This window comes from Catharus ustulatus, unplaced genomic scaffold (genome assembly GCF_009819885.2).
Source record: "Catharus ustulatus isolate bCatUst1 unplaced genomic scaffold, bCatUst1.pri.v2 scaffold_105_arrow_ctg1, whole genome shotgun sequence".
Classification (NCBI taxonomy): domain Eukaryota; kingdom Metazoa; phylum Chordata; class Aves; order Passeriformes; family Turdidae; genus Catharus; species Catharus ustulatus.
In genome coordinates, this window is record NW_024879452.1 from 84,670 (window position 1) to 107,892 (window position 23,223).

The 23,223-nt window shown below is 45.7% G+C and overlaps 1 protein-coding gene across 1 annotated transcript in view; it reads left to right on the top strand.

Moving 5' to 3' along the window:
• Window positions 1-23,223, top strand: part of LOC117011295 (phosphoribosylformylglycinamidine synthase-like) — a gene marked incomplete at its 3' end in the record, with an annotated part of 63,329 nt that overhangs the window by 34,012 nt on the left and 6,094 nt on the right. Inside the window, exons 13-20 of the mRNA XM_033086664.1 lie at window positions 3,331-3,444; window positions 7,286-7,417; window positions 9,642-9,872; window positions 12,036-12,216; window positions 12,875-12,958; window positions 17,320-17,475; window positions 21,091-21,216; window positions 22,914-23,059. Of these exons, the coding sequence (XP_032942555.1) occupies window positions 3,331-3,444; window positions 7,286-7,417; window positions 9,642-9,872; window positions 12,036-12,216; window positions 12,875-12,958; window positions 17,320-17,475; window positions 21,091-21,216; window positions 22,914-23,059 (1,170 nt within the window). The remainder of the gene's footprint in view (window positions 1-3,330; window positions 3,445-7,285; window positions 7,418-9,641; window positions 9,873-12,035; window positions 12,217-12,874; window positions 12,959-17,319; window positions 17,476-21,090; window positions 21,217-22,913; window positions 23,060-23,223) is intronic.

A 23,223-nucleotide genomic window follows, 5' to 3' on the forward strand; every position in this document is an offset into this window, starting at 1 on the left:
GGCTGATTTTGGGCTGTTTTTTGTCTGATTTTTGGGGTGTTTTGGGTGTGATTTCTGGGTGTTTCTGGGTTGTTTCTGGGCTGGCTTTGGCCATTTTTGGGCTGTTTTGGGTGTGATTTTGGGGTGTTTTGGGTGTGATTTTGGGGCAGTTTCTGGGAGTTTCTGGGCTGATTTTTGGGCTGTTTCTGACCCCGTTTTGGGGTGTTTTGGGTGGGATTTGGGGGCAGTTTCTGGGCAGATTTTGGGCCGTTTTTGGGGTATTTTTGGGCTGTTTTGTGTCTGATTTTGGGTTGTTTTGTGTCTGATTTTGGGCTGTTTTGTGTCTGATTTCGGGCTGTTTTGGGTGTGATTTGGGGCTGTTTTTAGGGAGTTTCTGGCCTGGTTTTGGGGTGTTTTGGGTCTGATTTCTGGGTGTTTCTGGGCTTGTTTTTGGGTCATTTTTGGGGTTATTTCAGGACAGTTTTTGGGGTGTTTTGGGTGATTTTGGGGTGTTTCTGGGCAGGTTTTTGGGGTGTTTTAGGTGTGATTTGGGTGCAGTTTTTGGGGAGTTTCTAGGCTGTTTTATGGGCGATTTTTGGGCTATTTTGGGTCTGATTTGGGGGTGATTTTGGGGCAGTTTCTGGGCTGTTTTTGGGCTGATTTTGGGGTATTTTTGGCATGTTTTGTGTCTGATTTTGGGCTGTTTTGTGTCTGATTTTGGGGCAGTTTTTGGGCTGGTTTTGGACTGTTTTGGGCTGTTTTTGGGGCAGTTTTTGGGCTGTTTTGTGTCTGATTTTGGGGCAGTTTTTGGACTGTTTTGTGTCTGATTTTGGGCTGTTTCTGGGCTAATTTTGGGCTGTTTTTGGGCTGTTTCTGGGTTGTATTGGGTGTGATTTTTGGGGTTTTTTTTGGACTGTTTTATGTCTGATTTTTGGGGTGTTTTGGGTCTGATTTCTGGGTGTTTCTGGGCTGGTTTTTGGTCCATTTTTGGGCTGATTTTGGCTGTTTTGTGTGTGATTGTGGGGCAGTTTTTGGGCTGTTTTTGGGGTGGTTTTGGGTGTGATTTTGGGATGTTTTGTATCCGATTTTGGGGTGTTTTTGGGCTGTTTTGTGTCTGATTTTGGGGCAGTTTCTGGGCTGTTTCTGGGCTGATTTTGGGCTGTTTTGTGTCTGATTTTTGGGCTGTTTTGGGTGTGATTTCTGGGTGTTTCTGGGCTGGTTTTTGGGCCATTTTTGGGGTGATTTTGGGTGTGATTTGGGTGCGATTTTGGGCTGTTTTGTGTCCGATTTTGGGATGTTTCTGGGCTGATTTTGGGCTGTTTTGGGTGTGATTTTGGGGTGTTTTGGGTGTGATTTGGGGGTGTTTTTGCGCCATTTCTGGGCTGATTTTTGGGGTTTTTTTGGGTCTGATTCCTGGGTGTTTCTGGGCTGGTTTGTGGGTCATTTTTGGCGTGATTTTGGGGTGTTTTGTTTCTGATTTTGGGCTGTTTTGTGTCTGATTTTGGGGCAGTTTTTGGGTGTGATTTTGGGCTGTTTCTGGGCTGATTTTGGGCTGTTTTGTGTCTGATTTTGGGGTGTTTTGGGTGTGATTTTGGGGCAGTTTTTGGACTGTTTTGTGTCTGATTTTTGGGGTGTTTTGGGTGTGATTTCTGGGTGTTTCTGGGCTGGTTTGTGGGTCATTTTTGGCATGATTTTGGGGTGTTTTGTTTCTGATTTTGGGCTGTTTTGTGTCTGATTTTGGGCTGTTTTTGGGGTGATTTTGGGCTGTTTTTGGACTGTTTTGTGTTTGTTTTTGGGGCAGTTTTTGGGCTGTTTTGTGTCTGATTTTGGGGCAGTTTTTGGGCTGTTTCTGGGTCGTTTTTGGGCCATTTCTGGGCTGTTTTTGGGCCGTTTTCGGGGTGTTTTGGGTGTGATTTTGGGGCAGTTTTTGAGCTGTTTTGTGTCTGTTTCTGGGCTGTTTCTGGGCTGTTTTTGGGCTGATTTTGGGGTATTTTTGAGGTGTTTTGTGTCTGATTTTTGGGGTGTTTTTGGGCTGTTTCTGGGCTGTTTCTGGGGTGATTTTGGCTGTTTTGTGTCTGTTTTTGGGGCAGTTTCTGGACTGTTTTGTGTCTGTTTCTGGACTGTTTCTGGGCTGGTTTTGGGCTGTTTTGTGTCTGATTTTGGGGCAGTTTTTGGGCTGTTTCTGGGCAGTTTTTGGGCTGTTTTGTGTGTGATTTTTGTCTGATTTTGGGCTGTTTTGTGTCCGATTTTGGGCTGTTTTGTGTCCATTTTGGGGCAGTTTTTGGGCTGTTTTGTGTCTGATTTTGTGTCTGATTTTTGGGGCAGTTTTTGGGCTGTTTTTGGGCTGTTTTGTGTCTGATTTTATGTTGTTTTGTGTCTGATTTTGGGCTGATTTTTGGCTGTTTTGTGTCTGATTTTTGGCTGTTTTGGGTGTGATTTCTGGGTGCTTCTGGGCTGGTTTTTGGTCCATTTTTGGGGTGATTTTGGGGTGTTTTGGTTGTGATTTTGGGACAGGTTTTGGGCTGTTTTTGGGGTATTTTTGGGCTGTTTCTGGCCTGATTTGGGCTGTTTTTTGGCTGATTTTGGGCCGTTTTGTGTCTGATTTTGGGCTGTTTTTGGGCTGGTTTTGGGGCATTTTTGAGGTGTTTTGGGTGTGATTTCGAGGTGATTTTGGGTCCAGTTTTTGGGGTGGTTTGGAGTGATTTTAGGGCAGGTTTTAGGGTGATTTTGGGTTGTTTCTGGGCTGGTTTTGGGGTATTTTTGGGGTATTTTTGGGCTGATTTTGGGGCAGTTTCTGGGCTGTTTCTGGGCTGTTTTTGGGTGTGATTTTGGCTGTTTTGTGTCTGATTTTGGGGTGATTTTGGGCTGATTTTGTGTCTGATTTTGGGCTGATTTTGGGCTGTTTTTTGTCTGATTTTGGGGCAGTTTTTGGGTGTGATTTGGGGGTTTTTTTGGCTGTTTTGTGTCCGATTTTGGACTGTTTCTGGGCTGTTTTTGGGGCAGTTTTTGGGCTGTTTTGTGTCCGATTTTGGGCTGTTTTGGGTGTGATTTTGGGTGTGATTTTGGGGCAGATTTTGGGGTATTTTTGGGCCATTTTTGAGGTATTTTGGGGGTGATTTGGGGGTGTTTCTTGGCTGTTTTTGGGCTGATTTTGGGGCAGTTTCTGGGCTGTTTCTGGGCTGTTTCTGGGCTGTGTCTGGGCTGTGTCTGGGCTGTTTTTGGGCTGATTTTGGACTGTTTTGTGTCTGATTTTGGGCTGTTTCTGGGGTGATTTTGGGCTGTTTCTGGGCTATTTTGTGTCTGATTTTGTGTGTGATTTTGTCTGTTTTTTGTCTGATTTGTGCCCCCCAGATCGTGCTGGTGGATGACCTGGCGGCGCCGGTGCCCGAGGGGGGGTCCCACCAGGGGCTCCCCACCCCCGTCAACCTGGAGCTGGAGTGGGTGCTGGGAAAGATGCCCCAGAAGGTGAGGGGGGACCCCAAAAATATCCCAAAAAAAGGGGGAAAAAACCCCAAAAATAACCCCAAAAATTGGGGGGAAACCCCAAAAATGGGAGCACAAAAATTGGGGGAAAAAACTCAAAAAGGGACCCCAAAAATTGGGGGAAAATTCCAAAATGGGACCCAAAAATTGGGAGGGAAACCCAAAAAGGGACCCCAAAAATTGGGGAGGAGACCCCAAAAATTGGGGGGAGGACACAGCCGAAAATGGGGTCCCAAAATTGGGGAAAGACCCCAAAATGGGGTCCCAAAAATAGCCTCAAAATTGGGGAAAAAAACCCAAATTAAGTCTCAAAAATAGGGGAAAAAACCCAAATTGGATCCCAAAAACTGGGGAAAAAATCCCAAAGAGGGACCCCAAAAAATGGGGAGAAAATGCTAAAATGGGACCCTAAAAAGGGACCCCAAAAGGTGAGGAAGGACCCCAAAAATTGGGGGGAAAAACCCAAAAAGGGACCCCAAAATGGGGGAGGAGACCCCAAAAATGGGGTCCCAAAAATTGGTAGGGAATCCCCAAATTGGACCCCAAAAATTGGGGGAAAAAACCCCAAAATGGGACCCCAAAAATTGGGAAGGAAATCCCAAACGGGACCCCAAAAGTTGGGGGAAAAAATCCCAAAAAGGACCCCAAAAATAACCCTAAAATTGGGGAAAAAACCCCAAAATGGGATCCCAAAAATTGGGAGGGAAACCCCAAAATGGGACCCCAAAAATGGATCCCAAAAGGTGAGGGGGGACCCCAAAAATTTTGGGGAAAAAACCCAAAAAGGGACCCCAAAAGCTGGGGGGAAAATCCCAAGATGGGACCCCAAAAATGGGGGGAAAACCTCAAAAAATGGGACCCAAAAATTGGGGAAAAAACCCAAAATGGGAGCACAAAAATAACCCCAAAAATTGGGGGGGAAAACACAAATTTTAATAGTTTAAAAATGTAATTTAAATGTTAAAATTTTCCCAAATTTCAAATTTTCCCAAATTTCATTTTTTCCCAAATTTTAATTTTTTCCCCCCAAATTTATGTCCCCTGTAGTTCCACCTGTCCCTATTCCTGAATTTTGTTTCAAAATCTGATTTTAATTTTTTAAGTTCCCCAAATTTTAATTCTTTAAAAATCCAATTTTAACTTTTTAATTTTTCCCAAATTTTTAATTTTTAATTTTTCCCAAATTTTAATTTTCCCAAATTTTAATTTTTCCAAAATTTTAATTTTTCCTAAATTTCAATTCCCCAAATTTTAGGTTTTTTTTAAAGAAACCTAATTTTAATTTTAATTTTTTCCAAATTTTAGTATTTTCAAAATCTAATTTTAATTTTTTATTTTTTCCCAAATTTTAATTTTTTTAAAAACCAAATTATAGTTTTTATTTTTTCCCAAATTTAAATTTTTTCAAAAATCAAATTTTAATTTTTTATTTTTTTCCAAATTTAAATTTTTAAAGAAATCCAGTTTTAATTTTTAAATTTGTCTCAAATTTTAATTTTCCCCAAATTTGAAATTTTTACCAGATTTTAATTTCCCCAAATTTAATTTTTCCCAAATTTCAATTTTTCAAATTTTAATTTTTTAAAAAAATCTAATTTTAATTTTTAATTTTTTTCCCAAATTTTAATTTTTCCCCCCAAATTTTTGTCCCCAGGAGTTCCACCTGTCCCTGTCCACCAAATTTTAATTTTTCCCAAATTTCAATTTTCCAAAATCTAACTATTTAAAAATCTAATTTAAATTTTTAAATTTTTCCCAAATTTCAAATTTCCCATATTTCAATTTCCCCCAAATTTTAATTTTTTAAAAATCAACTTTTATTTTTTTTCCCAAACTCTAATTTATCCCAAATTTCAAATTTCCTCAAATTTTAATTTTCTCAAATTTTAATTTTCTACCAAATTTTAATTTTCCAGAATTTTAATTTTTCCAAATTTCCCCTTTTTTCCACCATTTTCCCTTTCCCCAAATTTTAATTTTCCCCAAATTTTCATTTTTTTAAAAACCAAATTTTAAATTTTTTTATTTTTCCCAAATTTTAATTTTAAAAAAATCTAATTTAAATTTTTTCATTTTTCCCAAATTTTAATTTTTAAAAAAATCTAATTTAAATTTTTTAATTTTTCTCAAATTTTAATTTTTTAAAAAATCTAATTTAAACTTTTTAATTTTCCCTAAATTTTAAATTTTTCCCAATTTTTCCTTTTCCCCAAATTTTAATTTTTAAAAAAAATCTAATTTAATTTTTTTATTTTTTCCCAAAATATAATTTTTCCCAAATTTTATTTTTTTCCCAAATTTTAATTGTTCAAAAATCTAATTTAAACTTTTAAATTTTTCCCAAATTCTAATTTTTTAAAAAATCCAATTTTAATTTTTTAATTTTCCCAAATTTTAATTGTTTAATAATCTAATTTTTAATTTTATATTTTTATCAATTATCTATTTTCCTAAATTTTAATTCTCTAGAAATTTTAATGATTTAAAAATGTAATTTAAATTTTTTAATTTTTCCCTAATTTTGATTTTTTAAGAAATCCAATTTTAATTTTTTATTTTTTTCCAAATTTCGATTTTTTAAAAAATCTAATTTAAATTTTTTCATTTTTTCCAAATTTTAATTTTTTAAAAATCTAATTTTAATTTTTATTTTTTTTCAAATTTTAATTTTTCCTGCCTTTCAATTTCCCCAAATTTTAATTTTTCCCAAATTTTAATTATTTAAAAAATCCAATTTTAAATTCCCAAATTTTAAATTTCCCAAATTTCAATTTTACCCAAATTTTAATTGTTTAAAAATCTAATTTTAATTGTTTATTTCCCCCAAATTTTAATTACTTAAAAATCTAATTTAAATTTTTTAATTTTCCCAAATTTCAATTTTCCCCCAATTTTTCCTTTTTCCAAATTTTTAATTGTTTAAAAATCCAATTTTAGTTTTTTAATTTCCACACATTTTAATTGTTTAAAAATTGAATTTAATTTTTTAAATTTTTCCCAAATTTTAAATTTTAAAAAATCTAATTTAAATTTTTTAATTTTTCCCAGATTTTAATTGTTTAAAAACCTAATTTTAACTTTTTAATTTTTCCCAAATTTTAATTTTTCCCAAATTTTAATTTTTCCCAATTTTAATTGTTCCTAAATTTGATTTTTCCCAATTTTAATTGTTTAAAAATCTAATTTTAAATTTTTAATTTTTTCCAAATTTCAATTTTCCCAAATTTTAACTTTTTAAAAATCTGATTTTAATTTTTTAATTTCTACAAATTTTAATTTTTAAAAATCCAATTTAAATTTTTAATTTTTTCCCAAATTTGAATTTCCACCCCCAGGATTTCCACGTGTCCCTGTCCCCCCAAATTTTAATTTCCCCCAAATTTAATTTTCTAGAAATATTAATTGTTTAAAAATCTAATTTTATTTTTTTATTTTTTCCCAAATTTTAATTGTTTAAAAATCTAATTTTAATTTTTCAATTTTTCCCAAATTTTAATTGTTTAAAACTCTCTTTTTAATTTTTAAATTTTTGCCAAATTTCAATTTTACCCAAATTTTAATTCTTTAAAAATCTAATTTAAATTTTTTATTTTTCCCAAATTTTAATTTTTAAAAAAATCTAATTTAAATTTTTAAATTTTCCCCAAATTTTAAATTTAAAAAAATCCAATTCTAATTTTTTATTTTTTCCCAAATTTTAAATTTAAAAATCTAATTTAATTTTTTTAATTTTTCCCTAATTCTAATTTTTTTTAAAAATCTAATTTTAATTTTTAATTTTTTTCCCAAATTTTAATTTTTCCCCCCAAATTTTTGTCCCCAGGAGTTCCAGCTGTCGCTGTCCCCTCTCCCCCGGCGCCCCCTGAGCCTCCCCCCGGGGCTCTCGGTGCGGGCGGCGCTCGAGCGGCTCCTGCGGCTGCCGGCCGTGGCCAGCAAGAGGTACCTGACCAACAAGGTGAGATTGTCACCTGTGTCACCTGTGTCACCTCAGTGTCACCTGTGTGTGCTCAGTGTCACCTGTGTGTGCTCAGTGTCACCCCAATGTCACCCCTGTGTCACCCCAAACCGGCCGTGGCCAGCAAGAGGTACCTGACCAACAAGGTGAGACATTGTCACCTGTGTCACCTGTGTCACCTCAGTGTCACCTGTGTGTGCTCAGTGTCACCTGTGTCACCTGTGTGTCACCTGTGTCACCTGTGTCATCTGTGTCATCTGTGTGTCACCTGTGTGTGCTCAGTGTCACCTGTGTGTGCTCAGTGTCACCCCAATGTCACCCCTGTGTCACCCCAAACCGGCCGTGGCCAGCAAGAGGTACCTGACCAACAAGGTGAGATTGTCACCTGTGTCACCTCAGTGTCACCTCAGTGTCACCTCAGTGTCACCTGTGTGCGCTCAGTGTCACCTGTGTGAGCTCAGTGTCACCTCAGTGTCACCTGTGTGAGCTCAGTGTCACCTGTGTGTGCTCAGTGTCACCTGTGTGTCACCTGTGTGTGCTCAGTGTCACCTGTGTGTCACCTGTGTGTGCTCATTGTCACCTGTGTGTGCTCAGTGTCACCTGTGTCACCTGTGTGTGCTCAGTGTCACCTGTGTGAGCTCAGTGTCACCTGTGTGTCATTAATGTCACCTCTGTGAACTCAGTGTCACCTGAGTGTCACCTGTGTCACCTCATTGTCATCTGTGTGTCACCTGTGTGTCATCAATGTCACCTCAATGTCACCTCAATGTCACCTGTGTGTCACCTCATTGTCACCTGTGTCGCCTCATTGTCACCTCAATGTCACCTGAATGTCACCTATGTTGCCTGTTTGTGTTCAATGTCACCTGTGTGTCAGCTATGTGTGCTGAATGTCACCTGTGTCACCTGTCACCTGTGTGTCACATCATTGTCACTTCAGTGTCACCTGTGTGTCACCTGTGTGTGCTCAATGTCACCTGTGTGTCACCTGTGTGTCACCTGTGTCACCTCAGTGTCACCTGTGTGTCACCTCAGTGTCACCTGTGTGCGCTCAGTGTCACCTCTGTGTGTGCTCAGTGTCACCTCAATGTCACCCCGGTGTCACCCCAAACCGGCCGTGACCAGCAAGAGGTACCTGACCAACAAGGTGAGATTGTCACCTGTGTCACCTCAGTGTCACCTCAGTGTCACCTGTGTGTGCTCAGTGTCACCTGTGTCACCTGTGTGTGCTCAGTGTCACCTGTGTGTGCTCAGTGTCACCTGTGTCACCTGTGTGTGCTCAGTGTCACCTGTGTGTGCTCAGTGTCACCTGTGTGTCACCTGTGTGTGCTCAGTGTCACCTGTGTGTGCTCAATGTCACCTGTGTCACCTGTGTGTGCTCAATGTCACCTGTGTGTGCTCAATGTCACCTGTGTGTGCTCAGTGTCACCTGTGTGAGCTCAGTGTCACCTGTGTGTGCTCATTGTCACCTGTGTGTCATTAATGTCACCTGTGTGAGCTCAGTGTCACCTGAGTGTCACCTGTGTCACCTCATTGTCATCTGTGTGTCACCTGTGTGTCATCAATGTCACCTCAATGTCACCTCAATGTCACCTGTGTCACCTGTGTGTCACCTCATTGTTACCTGTGTGTGTTCATTGTCACCTGTGTTGCCTCATTGTCACCTCAATGTCACCTGAATGTCACCTATGTTGCCTGTTTGTGCTCAATGTCACCTGTGTGTCAGCTATGTGTGCTGAATGTCACCTGTGTCACCTGTCACCTGTGTGTCACATCATTGTCACTTCAGTGTCACCTGTGTGTCACCTGTGTGTGCTCATTGTCACCTGTGTGTCACCTGTGTCACCTGTGTCACCTCAATGTCACCTGTGTGTCACCTATGTGCTCAATGTCACCTGAATGTCATCTGTGTCACCTGAGTGTCACTTGTCTGTCACCTGTGTCACCTGTGTGTGCTCAGTGTCACCTCAGTGTCACCTGTGTGTGCTCAGTGTCACCCCAGTGTCTCACCTGTGTCACCTCAATGGCACCTCGGTGTCACCGGTGCCATCCCCATCCTCGTCCCTTTTGAAGTCCCAATGTCCCCTCTGTCCCCAATCCCCCCACTGTCCCCAATGTCCCCAATCCCCCCAATGTCCCCAATGTCCCAACCCCCCCAATGTCCCCCCACTGTCCCCAACCCCCCCACAGTCCCCTCAGTGTCCCCATGTCCCCTCTGTCGCAGGTGGACCGCTCGGTGACAGGCCTGGTGGCGCAGCAGCAGTGCGTCGGTCCCCTGCACACGCCGCTGGCCGACGTGGCCGTGGTGGCCCTGTCCCACTTTGGGGACACCGGCGCGGCCACGGCCATCGGGGAGCAGCCGCTCAAGGGGCTCCTGGACCCCGCGGCCGGAGCGCGGCTGGCGCTGGCTGAGGCTGTCACCAACCTGGTGTGGGCGCGGGTGACACAGCTGGAGGTGACACTGGGGACATGGTGGGGGTTGGGGACATTGGGGACATTGGGGGGATTGGGGACGTTGGGGATTTGGGGACATTGGGGACACAGTATGAGGGGGACAAGGGACACTCAGACCCCTCCCACAGCTCCAGCACACTCAGGGTGGGGTCTCCAAGCTGTCACCGAGGTCACCAAGGTGTCAGCAATGTCACCAAGGTGTCACCAATGTCACCTATGTAGCCAGTGACATCATAGGAGTGAATAGACAATGGGACATTGGGGATTTGGGGACATTGGGGACAAAGGATGAGGGGGACAGGGGACACTCAGAACCCCTCAACAGCTCCAGCACACTCAGGGTGGGGTCCCCAAGCTGTCACGGATGTCACGAAGTTGTCACTGATGTCACCATGGTGCCACCAATGTCACTAATGTAGCTAGTGACATCATGGGAGTGAATAGACAATGGGACATTGGGGATTTGGGGATGTTGGGGACATTGGGGACACAGGATGAGGGGGACAAGGGACACTCAGACCCCTCCCACAGATCCATCACACTCAGGGTGGGGTCCTCAAGCTGTCTCCGAGGTCACCAAGGTGTCACCAATGTCACCAAGGTGTCACCAATGTAGCCAATGTCATCACTGACAGCACAGGATTGGAGGGATTGGGGCCACTGGGGATTTGGGGACATTGGGGACACAGGATGAGGGGGACAGGGGACACTCAGAGCCCTTCCACAGATCCAGGACACTCAGGGTGGGGTCTGTAATCTATCACCAATGTCACCGAGGTGTCACCAATGTCACCATGGTGTCACCAATGTCACCGATGTCACCACTGACATCATGGGAGTGAAGGGATTGGGGGAAATTTGGGATTTGGGGACATTGGGGACACCAGATGAGGGGGACAAGGGACACTCAGATCCCTCCCACAGATCCAGCACACTCGGGGTGAGGTCTCGAAGCTTTCACTGAGGCCACTGAGGTGTCACCTGTGCCACCAAGGTGTCACCAATGTCACCGATGTCACCACCGACATCATGGGATTGAAGGGATTGAAGGAAATTGGGGATTTGGGGACATTGGGGACAAAGGATGAGGGGGACAAGGGACACTCAGAACCGCTCAACAGCTTCAACATGCTCAAGGTGGAGTCCCCAAGCTGTCACCGAGGTCACGAAGGTGTCACCAGTGTCACCAAGGTGTCTCCAATGTAGTCAATGTCACCACTGACAGCACAGGATTGGAGGGATTGGGACACTGGGGATTTGGGGACATTGGGGACACAGGATGAGGGGGACAGGGGACACTCAGACCCCTCCCACAGTTCCAGGACACTCAGAGTAAGGTCCCCAAGCTGTCCCTGAGGCCACTGAGGTGTCACTGATGTCAACAAGGTGTCACCAATGTCACCGATGTCACCACCAACATCATGGGAGTGAAGGGACTGAGGGAAATTGGGGATTTGGGGACATTGGGGATATTGGGGACAAAGGATGAGGGGGACAAGGGACACTCAGAGCCCTTCCACAGCTCCAACACGCACAGAGTGGGGTCCCCAAGCTGTCACTGAGGCCACCAAGCTGTCATCAATGTCACCAAGATGTCACCAATGTCACCAATGTCAATGGTGACATCATGGGAGTGACGGGATTGAGGGAAATTGGGGATTTGGGGACATTGGGGACACTGGGGACACAGGATGAGGGGGACAAGGGACACTCAGAGCCCTTCCACAGCTCCAGCATACTCAGGGTGAGGTCCCCAAGTTGTCACCGAGGCCACCAAGGTGTCACCAGTGTCACCAAGGTGTCACCAATGTCACCAGTGTCACTGATGACATCATGGGAGTGAAGGGATTGAGGGAAATTGGGGATTTGGGGACACTGGGGACATTGGGGACATTGGGGGGGTTGGGGACATTGGGGACATTGGGGGGACATTGGGGCCATTGGGTGTTGGTGGCATTGAGGGTGAGGGTGGCAGCAGGGGGAGGTGACAGGCGGTGGCACTGACCTGTCCTCTTCCCCATCTCTCTCTGTGTCTGTGTCCCCAATGTCCCCAACATCCCCAACGTCCCCACTGTCCCCATGTCCCCTGTGTGTCCCCAATGTCCCCAATGTCCCCACTGTCCCCATGTCCCCTGCGTGTCCCCGATGTCCCCGATGTCCCCAGGACGTGAAGTGCTCCGGGAACTGGATGTGGGCGGCCAAGTCGGGCTCGGAGGGCGGGGCGCTGGTGGCCGCGTGTGACGCCCTGGTGGCCGCCATGGGGACGTTGGGCGTGGCCATCGACGGCGGCAAGGACTCGCTGAGCATGGCGGCCCGAGTGGGGAGGGACACCGTGATGGCACCTGGTGACAATGGGGACATCGGGGACAGTGGGGGGGTTGGGGACAGTGAGGGGACATTGGGGACATTGGGGGTGTTGGGGACATTGGGGACATTGGGGACATTGGGGACGTTGGGGACATTGGAGGGATTGGGGACATTGGGGACATTGGGGACATTGGGGACATTGGGGACATTGAGGGGATTGAGGACATTGGGGACATTGGGGACATTGGGGACATTGGAGACATTGGTCACCCTGGGGGGACATTGGGGACATTGGGGGGATTGGGGACAGTGAGGGGACATTGGGGACATTGGGGACATTGGGGACATTGGGGACATTGGGGGGACTTTGGGGACATTGGGGACATTGGGGACATTGGGGACATTGGGGACATTGGGGGGGTTGGGGACATTGGGAGGACTTTGGGGACATTGGGGACATTGGGGGGACTTTGGGGACATTGGGGACATTGGGAGGACATTGGGGACATTGGGGACATTGGGGACATTGGGGGGACATTGGGGACATTGGGGACATTGGGCACCCTGAGGTGACACAGGTGACACTGAGGTGTCCCCAGGTGTCCCCGCTGTCCCCTGTGACCCCGCGGTGACCCCGCTGTCCCCGCTGTCCCCTGTGACCCCGCGGTGACCCCGCTGTCCCCGCTGTCCCCTCAGGCTCCCTGGTGATCTCGGCCTACGCCGTGTGCCCCGATGTCACCGCCACCGTCACCCCCGACCTCAAGTGTCCCGACGAGCGCGGTGAGGGGACACCGGGGACACTGGGGACAATTTGGGGACAATTTTGGGTCATTTTGGGTCATTTTGGGGCCATTTTGGGTCATTTTTTTGTCATTTTTTGTAATTTATTGTCTTTTTTGTCATTTTTTTGTCATTTCGGACCATTTTTTGTCATTTTGGGTCCATTTTGGGCCATTTTGGGGCCCTTTTTTTGTCATTTTTTGTCATTTTGGGGCCATTTTGTGACTATTTTGGGCCATTTTGGGTCATTTTTAGTAATTTTTGTCATTTTTTGTCATTTTGGGGCCATTTTTTGTCATTTTGGGGTCATTTTGGGGCCATTTTGGATCAATTTTTTGTCATTTTTTGTCATTTTTTGTCATTTTGGGGTCATTTTGGGGCCATTTTGGTGCCATTTTTTGTCATTTTTTTGTCATTTTAGGTCATTTTTTGTCATTTTGGGTCCATTTTGGGGCCATTTTGGGGCCATTTTGGGGCCATTTTGGGTCATTTTGGAGCCATTTTTTTTGTCATTTTCTGTCATTTTGGGGCCATTTTGGGTCATTTTTTGTCATTTTTTGTCATTTTTGGGTCCATTTTGGGACCATTTCTTGACATTTTGGGCACATTTTTTGTCATTTTGGGACCATTTTGGGTCATTTTTTGTCATTTTGGGGCCATTTTGGTGCCATTTTGGGGCCATTTTGGGCCATTTTGGGTCATTTTTTGCCATTTTTGGATCATTTTTGGCACCATTTTGGGTCATTTTTTACCATTTTTTGTCATTTTGGGCCATTTTGGGTCATTTTGGGTGGATTTTCTCTGTTTTTGGGTCAATTTTAGAGCTGATTTTTATCTCAAATTTCCCCATTTCCTTTGCTGATTTTGGGTGGATTTTCCCCATTTTTGGGTCAAATTTTCCCCACTTTTGGCTCAATTTTCCCATTTTTGGGTCAAATTTCTCCATTTTTGGGCTCAATTTCCCCATTTTTTGATCAATTTTCCCCATTTTTGACTCAATTTCCCCATTTTTCGGTCAATTTTCCCCATTTTTGGCTCAATTTCACATTTTTGGCTCAATTTTCCCTTTTTGGCTCAAATTTCACCATTTTTGGTTCCATTTTCCCCATTTTTGCCCCATTTTCTTTGCTGATTTTGGGTGGATTTTCCCCATTTTTGGGACATTTTTGGAGCTGATTTTGGGTTCATTTTTGGTGCTTTTGGGTCCATTTTAGGTTGGTTTTTTTTTGCTGATTTTGGGTGGATTTTGGAGCTGATTTTGGGTTGATTTTGGGTGTTTTTGGGTTCATTTTGGGTTCATTTTTGGTGTTTTTGGGTTAATTCTGGGTGGATTTTCCCCATTTTTGGGTTGATTTAGGAGCTGATTTTGGGTTAATTTTGGGTGGTTTTGGGTCATTTTGGGTTCATTTTGGATCTGATTTTGGGATAATTTTTTATTTTTTTGGCCTCATTTTTGAGCTGATTTTGGGTCAATTTTGCCCATTTTTGGATCGATTTTGGAGCTGATTTTGGGTTAATTTTGGGGTGATTTTGGCCCCATTTTAGGTTAATTTTTGGTGTTTTTGGGTTCATTAAGAGCTGCTTTTGGAGCTGAATTTGGGTCAATTTTTGGTATTTTTGGGTCCATTTTGGGCTGATTTTGGGTTGATTTTGGGTTGATTTTGGGAGTTTTGGGGTTCATTTTGGAGCTGATTTTGGGTGGATTTTGGGTTGATTTTCCCCATTTTTGGGTGGAATTTGGAGCTGATTTTTGGGTTGAATTTCCCCATTTTTAGGTCATTATGGAGGTGATTTTGGGCGTTTTTTCCCCATTTTCTTTGCTGATTTTGGGGTTTTTTTGGACCCATTTTAGAACTGATTTTGGGTTGATTTTCCCCATTTTTGGGTCGATTTTTGAACTGATTTTGGGTTGATTTTGGGTGGTTTTGGGTGGATTATCCCCATTTTTGGGTCGATTTTGGAGCAGATTTTTGGGTTGACTTTCTCCACTTCTGGGTCAGTTTTGGATCTGATTTTGGGTTAATTTTGGGTGTTTTTGGGTTCATTTAGGAGCTGATTTTGGGTCATTTTGGGTTTATTTTGGGTGGGATTTGGGTGGATTTTGAATCTGATTTTGGGTGGATTTTGGATCTGATTTTGGGTTGATTTTGGGATTTTTTGGCCCCATTTCTCAGCTGGTTTTGGGATGATTTTGGGTGGATTTGGGTGGATTTTGGAGGTGATTTTGGGTTGATTTTTGCATTTTTTGTGTCGATTTTGGAGCTGATTTTGGGTTGATTTTGGGTCCATTTTAGCTTAAATTTGGGTAAATTTTGGGTGTTTTTGGGTTCATTTTGGAGCTGATTTTGGGTCGATTTTGGGATTTTTTGGCCCCGTTTTTGAGCTGATTTTGGGTGGATTTTCCCCATTTTTGGGTCGATTTTGGAGCTGATTTTGGGTTGATTTTGGGTTGATTTTGGTGTTTTTGGGTTTGTTTTGGAGTTGATTTTGGGTTGATTTTGGGTTCATTTTCTCCATTTTTGGGTCATTTATGGAGATGATTTTGGGTGGATTTTTGATGGTTTTGGGGTGATTTTTGGGTCCATTTTTGGTGTTTTTGGCCCAATTTCTGAGCTGATTTTGGGTGGATTTGGGTTTATTTTGGGTGTTTTGGGGTGGATTTTGAATCTGATTTTGTGTTGATTTTGAGCTGATTTTGGGTGGATTTTCCCCATTTTTGGGTGGATTTTGGAGCTGATTTTTGGGTCGCCTTTCTCCATTTCTGGGCTGATTTCTGAGCTGATTTTGAGTTGATTTTTGGTGTTTTTGGGTGCAGGGTCCCTGCTGTGGGTGCCCCTGACCCCGGGCCGGCACCGCCTGGGGGGCTCCGCCCTGGAGCTGATTCTGTGTTTATTTTGGGTTGATTTTGTGTTTATTTTGTGTTTATTTTGTGTTTATTTTGGGTTATTTTGTGTTTATTTTGGGTTTATTTTGTGTTTATTTAGGGTTTATTTTGTGTTTATTTTGTGTTTATTTTGTGTTTATTTTGTGTTTATTTTGTGTTTATTTTGGGTTTATTTTGTGTTTATTTTGTGTTTATTTTGTGTTTATTTTGGGTTTATTTTGCGTTATTTTGGGTTTATTTTGGGTTGATTTTGTGTTTATTTTGTGTTTATTTTGGGTTTATTTTGGGTTTATTTTGGGTTTATTTTGCGCTATTTTGGGTGGTTTTGGGTTCATTTTGGAGTTGATTTTTGGGTCGATTTTGGGATTTTTTGGCCCCATTTTTGAGCTGATTTTGGGTCAATTTTCCCCATTTTTGGATCATTTTAGAGGTAATTTTTGGTGGTTTTGGGTTCGTTTTTTTGCTGATTTTGGGTGGATTTTGGATCTGATTTTGGGTTGATTTTGGGTGGATTTTGGCCCCATTTTGGGTAAATTTTTGGTGTTTTTGGGTTGATTTTGGAGCCGATTTTGGGTGGATTTTGGGTTGATTTTCCCCATTTTTGGGTCGATTTTGGAGCTGGTTTTGGGTTAATTTTTGGTGTTTTTGGTTCCATTTTGGGTTGATTTTGAGTTATTTTGGGTTCATTTTGGATCAGATCTAGGAATCATTTTTCGTGTTTTTGGCCCAATTTCTGAGCTGATTTTGGGTTGATTTTCCCCATTTTTGGGTCGATTTTGGAGCTGATTTTGGGTTAATTTTGGGTGGTTTTGGGTCATTTTGGGTGTTTTTGAGTTCATTAAGAGCTGATTTAGGAGCTGATTTTGGGTTGATTTTGGGTGGATTTGGGTTTATTTTTGAGATGATTTTGGGTTGATTTTTGGTGTTTTCAGGTTCATTTAGGAGCTGATTTTGGGTGGATTTTGGGTTCATTTTCTCCATTTTTGGGTCATTTATGGAGATGATTTTGGGTGGATTTTTGATGGTTTTGGGGTGATTTTTGGGTCCATTTTTGGTGTTTTTGGCCCAATTTCTGAGCTGATTTTGGGTCAATTTCCCCCATTTTTGGGTTGATTTTGGAGCTGATTTTGGGTTAGTTTTGGGTGGTTTTGGGTCATTTTTGGTTCATTTTTGGTGTTTTTAGGTTCTTTTTAGAGCTGATTTTGGGTTGATTTTGGGTTCATTTTCTCCATTTTTGGGTTAATTATGGAGCTGATTTTGGGTGGATTTTTGATGGTTTTGGGTTGATTTTGGGTTCATTTTTGGGTTCGTTTTGGGTGGTTTTAGCCCCATTTCTGAGCTGATTTTGGGTCGATTTTCCCCATTTTTGGGTCATTTTTGGAGCTGATTTTTGACCGATTTAGGAGCTGATTTTGCGATTTTTTGGGGCCATTTTGGATCTGATTTTGGGTTAAATTTTGTTGTTTTTGGGTCACAGGGTCCCTGCTGTGGGTGCCGCTGACCCCCGGCCGGCACCGCCTGGGGGGCTCGGCCCTGGCCCAGGTGTTTTCCCAGCTGGGCCAGGAGCCCCCGGACCTGGACGAGCCCGAGCGGCTCCGGGCGGCGTTCGGGGTCACCCAGGAGCTCATCAAAGGTTTGGGGCGAAAAACCGGGAATTTGGGGGAAAATGGGGATTTTGGGGGGGGAATGGGGATTTTGGGGTGGAAAATGGGGATTTTGGGGTGGGAAATGGGGATTTTGGGGTGGAAAATGGGGATTTTGGGGGGTTTGGGGTGAAAAAAATGGAAAATTTTTGGTGAAAAATGGGGATTTTGGGGTGGAAAATGGGGATTTTGGGGTTAAAAATGGGGATTTTGGGGTGAAAAGTGGGAATTTTGGGGTTAAAACCGGGGATTTTGGGGAGGAAAATGGGGATTTTGGGGGGTTTGGGGTGAAAAAAATGGAAAATTTTGGGTGAAAAATGGGGATTTTGGGTGGGATTTGGGTGAAAAAAAGGAAATTTTGGGGTGAAAAATGGGGATTTTGGATGAGATTTGAAGGAATTTTGGGGTGAAAAACGGAAATTTCGGGGTGAGAATGGGGATTTTGGGGCTGGAGGGGTGAAAATGGGAATTTTGGGGCTGGAGGGGTGAAAAATGGGAATTTTGGGGGTGAAAAATAGGGATTTTGGGATGAAAAATGTAAAAATTGGGGTGGAAATGGGGATTTTGGGGTGAAAAATGGGGATTTTGGGGTGGAAAATGGGGATTTTGGGTGGGATTTGGGGGGGAAATGGGGATTTTGGGGGGTTTGGGATGAAAAAAATGGAAAATTTTTGGTGAATAATGGGGATTTGGGGTGAAAAATGGGGATTTTGGGTGGGATTTGAGAGAATTTTGGGGTGAAAAATGGAGATTTTGGGATTTTGGGGGTTGAAAAATGGGGATTTTGGGTGAAAAACGTGGATTTTAGGTGGGATTTGGATGAAAAATGGGAATTTTGGGGTTAAAAATTGGGAATTTGGGTGAAAAATGGGGATTTTGGGGTGGAAAAAGGAAAATTTGGGATGGAAAATGGGGATTTTGGGGTTTTTTGGAGTGAAAAATTGAGATTTTTTGGGGGAAAATGGGGATTTTGGGTGGGATTTGAAGCTAAAAATGGGGTTTTTTTGGGGTGAAAAATGGGGACTTGGGGGTTTTGAGGTAAAAAATGGGGATTTTGTGAATTTGTGGGATGAAAAATGGGGATTTTGGGGTCTGGGGGAATGAAAAATGGGGATTTTGGGGTGGAAAATGGCAAATTTGGGGTTAAAAATGCGGATTTTGGGGGGAAAATGGGGATTTTGGGACTGGGAGAATGAAAAATGGGGATTTTGGGTGGGATTTGGGGGTGAAAACGGGAATTTTGGGACTGGGAGAATGAAAAATGGGGATTTTGGGGGGTGTGGGGTAAAAAAAAGGGAATTTTGGGGTGGGAAATGGGGATTTTGGGTGGAATTTGAGAGAATTTTGGGGTGAAAAATGGGGATATTGGAGCGGAAAATGGGGATTTTGGGTGAAAAATTGGGATTTTGGGGGATGAAAAATGGGGATTTTGGGGTTAAAACCGGGGAATTTGGTGAAAAAATGGGGATTTTGGGTTAAAAATGGGGATTTTGGGGATTTTGGGGATTTTGGGGAGGGGAATGGGGATTTTGGGGTGGAAAATGGCAAATTTGGGGTTAAAAATGTGGTTTTTGGGGTGAAAAATGGAGATTTTGGGTGGGATTTGGGGGATTTGGGGGATTTGGTGTCCCCAGAGCGGGACCTGAGCGGGGCCACGACGTCACTGACAGGGGGAGGGGACACTGGGGTGACACTGGGTGACACTGAGTGACCCCAAGGTGACTCTGAGGTGACTCTGAGGTGGCCCTGGGGTGACATTTGGCGACCCTGAGATGACTTTGGGTGACCCTGAGGTGACTTTGGGTGACATTTGGTGACAGTTGGTGACACTCAGTGACCCTGGGGTGACCCTGGGTGACACTGGGTGGCCCCAAGGTGGCATTTGGTGACCCTAAGGTGACTTTGGGTGGCCCTGAGGTGACTTTAGGTGACATTTGGCGACACTCAGTGACATTGGGGTGACCCTGGGTGACCCTGGGTGACCCTGAGGTGACCCTGAGGTGGCCCTGGGGTGACATTGGGTGATACTGGGTGACATTGAGATGACCCTGAGGTGACTTTGGGTGGCCCTGAGGTGACTTTAGGTGACATTTGGTGACATTGGGGTGACCCAGACGTGACACTGGGTGACCCTGAGGTGACATTTGGTGACACTGAGGTGACCCTGGTGTCCCCAGAGCGCGCTGTCACCGCGGGCCATGACGTCAGCAACGGGGGGAGGTGACACTGGGTGACATTGAGGTGACACTGTGTGACCCTAGATGACCCTGAGGTGACTTTGGGTGACCCTGAGGTGACACTGGGTGACCCCAAGGTGACATTTGGCCACCCTAAGGTGACTTTGGGTGGCTCTAAGGTGACTTTGGGTGACATTTGGTGACAATTGGTGACACTCAGTGACACTGGGGTGACCCTGGGTGACCCTGAGGTGGCCCTGAGGTGACATTTGGTGACCCTAAGGTGACTTTGGGTGGCCCTGAGTGAGGTGACTTTAGGTGACAATTGGTGACACTCAGTGACATTGGGGTGACCCCAGGTTACCCTGAGGTGACTCTGAGGTGGCCCTGAGGTGACATTTGGTGACATTGCTGTCCCCAGAGCGCGCTGTCACCGCGGGCCATGACGTCAGCGACGGGGGGAGGTGACACTGAGGTGACCCTGGGTGACCCCAAGGTGACTCTGAGGTGACTTTAGGTGACATTTGGTGACATTTGATGACACTAGGGTGACCCTGAGGTGACACTGGGTGACCCCAAGGTGACATTTGGTCACCCTGTGGTTACTTTCGGTGACCTTGAGGTGACTTTAGGTGACATTGGGTGACATTTGGTGACACTGAGCTGACCCTAGATGACCCTGGTGACCCTGAGGTGACATTTGGTGACACTGTTGTCCCCAGAGCGCGCTGTCACCGCGGGCCATGACGTCAGCGACGGGGGGAGGTGACACTGGGTGACATTGAGGTGACACTGTGTGACCCTAGATGACCCTGAGGTGACTTTGGGTGACCCTGAGGTGACACTGGGTGACCCCAAGGTGACATTTGGCCACCCTAAGGTGACTTTGGGTGGCTCTAAGGTGACTTTGGGTGACATTTGGTGACATTTGGCGACATTTAGTGACACTGGGGTGACACTGGGTGACCCTGGGTGACCCTGAGGTGACACTGAGCTGACCCTGGTGACACTGAGGTGACATTTGGTGACTCTGAGGTTACCCTGGGTGACCCCAAGGTGACATTTGGCGACCCTGAGGTGACTTTGGGTGACATTTGGTGACATTTGGTGACACTGGGGTGACGCTGGGTGACCCTAGATGACCCTGAGGTGACCCCAAGGTGACATTTGGTGACATTTGATGTCCCCAGAGCGCGCTGTCACCGCGGGCCATGACGTCAGCGACGGGGGGAGGTGACCCTAGGTGACACTGAGGTGACATTTGGTGACACTGCTGTCCCCAGAGCGCGCTGTCACCGTGGGCCATGACGTCAGCGACGGGGGGAGGTGACACTGGGTGACACTGGGTGACCCTGAGGTGACCCTGAGGTGACTCTGAGGTGACCCTGATGACCCTGAGGTGACACTGAGTGTCCCCAATGTCCCCAGAACGTGTTGTCACCGCGGGCCATGACGTCAGCGACGGGGGGCTCCTGGGCTGTCTCCTGGAGATGGCCATCGCCGGCAACTGCGGTGTCACCGTCACCGTCCCCGCGCCGCCGCCCGGCGTCACCCGTCAGTGCCACCATGGTGTCACCAGTGTCACCGGTGTCCCTGAGTGATCTGAGTGTGACTGAGTGTCCCCTGAGTGTCCCTGAGTGTCCCCTGAGTGTCACCAATGTCCTCTAAGTGTCCCCAATGTCCCCTGAGTGTCTCTGAGTGTCCCCTGAGTGTCCCCTGAGTGTCCCCAATGTCCCTGAGTGTCCCCAATGTCTCTGAGTGTCCCCTGAGTGTCCCTAATGTCCCCTGAGTGTCCCTGAGTGTCCCCTGAGTGTCCCCTGAGTGTCCCCAATGTCCTCTAAGTGATTTGAGTGTCCCCAATGTCCCCACTGTCCCCAATGTCCCCAATCCCCCTGATGTCCTCAATGTCCCCTCCCTGTCCCCACTGTCCCCACTGTCCCTGAGTGTCCCTTAGTGTCCCCACTGTCCCCATTGATGTCCCTTGTCCCCATTAATGTCCCCTGTCCCCTCAGTGTCCCCCCTGTCCCATTGATGTCCCCTGTCCCCATTAATGTCCCCACTGTCCCATTAATGTCCCCACTGATGTCCCCTGTCCCATTAATGTCCCCTGTCCCCATTGATGTCCCCTGTCCCCACTGATGTCCCCATTGATGTCCCCTGTCCCATTAATGTCCCCTGTCCCATTGATGTCCCCATTGATGTCCCCATTGATGTCCCCATTAATGTCCCCACTGATGTCCCCTGTCCCATTAATGTCCCCTGTCCCCATTGATGTCCCCTGTCCCATTGATGTCCCCATTGATGTCCCCATTAATGTCCCCATTGATGTCCCCTGTCCCATTAATGTCCCCTGTCCCCATTGATGTCCCCTGTCCCCATTGATGTCCCCATTGATGTCCCCAATGTCCCCACTGATGTCCCTGTCCCCATTGATGTCCCCTGTCCCCCCTGTCCCCATTGATGTCCCCTGTCCCCGTTAATGTCCCCACTGATGTCCCTGTCCCCATTGATGTCCCCATTGATGTCCCCTGTCCCATTGATGTCCCCTGTCCCCATTGATGTCCCCTGTCCCCTCAGTGTCCCCCCTGTCCCCATTGATGTCCCCTGTCCCCATTGATGTCCCCAATGTCCCCACTGATGTCCCCTGTCCCCATTAATGTCCCCAATGTCCCCATTGATGTCCCTGTCCCCATTAATGTCCCCTGTCCCATTGATGTCCCCACTGATGTCCCTGTCCCCAATGTCCCCATTAATGTCCCCTGTCCCCATTGATGTCCCCTGTCCCCCCTGTCCCATTGATGTCCCCTGTCCCATTGATGTCCCCATTGATGTCCCCTGTCCCCATTGATGTCCCCACTGATGTCCCCTGTCCCCATTAATGTCCCCCCTGTCCCATTAATGTCCCCACTGATGTCCCCTGTCCCCACTGATGTCCCTGTCCCATTAATGTCCCCCCTGTCCCATTAATGTCCCCACTGATGTCCCCTGTCCCCACTGATGTCCCCTGTCCCCATTAATGTCCCCATTGATGTCCCCTGTCCCCATTAATGTCCCCTGTCCCCACTGATGTCCCTGTCCCATTAATGTCCCCTGTCCCATTAATGTCCCCTGTCCCCCCTGTCCCATTGATGTCCCCTGTCCCCTCAGTGTCCCCCCTGTCCCCAATGTCCCCCCTGATGTCCCTGTCCCCAATGTCCCCCCGATGTCCCTGTCCCCAAATGTCCCCATTAATGTCCCTGTCCCTGTCCCAGCGCTGGCCCTGCTCTTTGCCGAGGAGCCGGGGCTGCTGCTCGAGGTCCCCGCGCTGGCGGCTGTCACCGTGCGGCGCCGCTACCAGGACAGCGGTGTCACCTGTGTCCCCATCGGCCACAGCGGCCCCTACGGCCCCCGCGCCCTGGTGAGGGACACGGGGACATGGGGACATTGATGGGGACAGTGGGGGGAGTTGGGGGGGTTGGGGACATTGGGGACATTGGGGACATTGGGGACATTGGGGACAGTGGGGGATTGGGGACATTGGGGGGTTTGGGGGGGTTGGGGACATTGGGGACATCAAAGGGA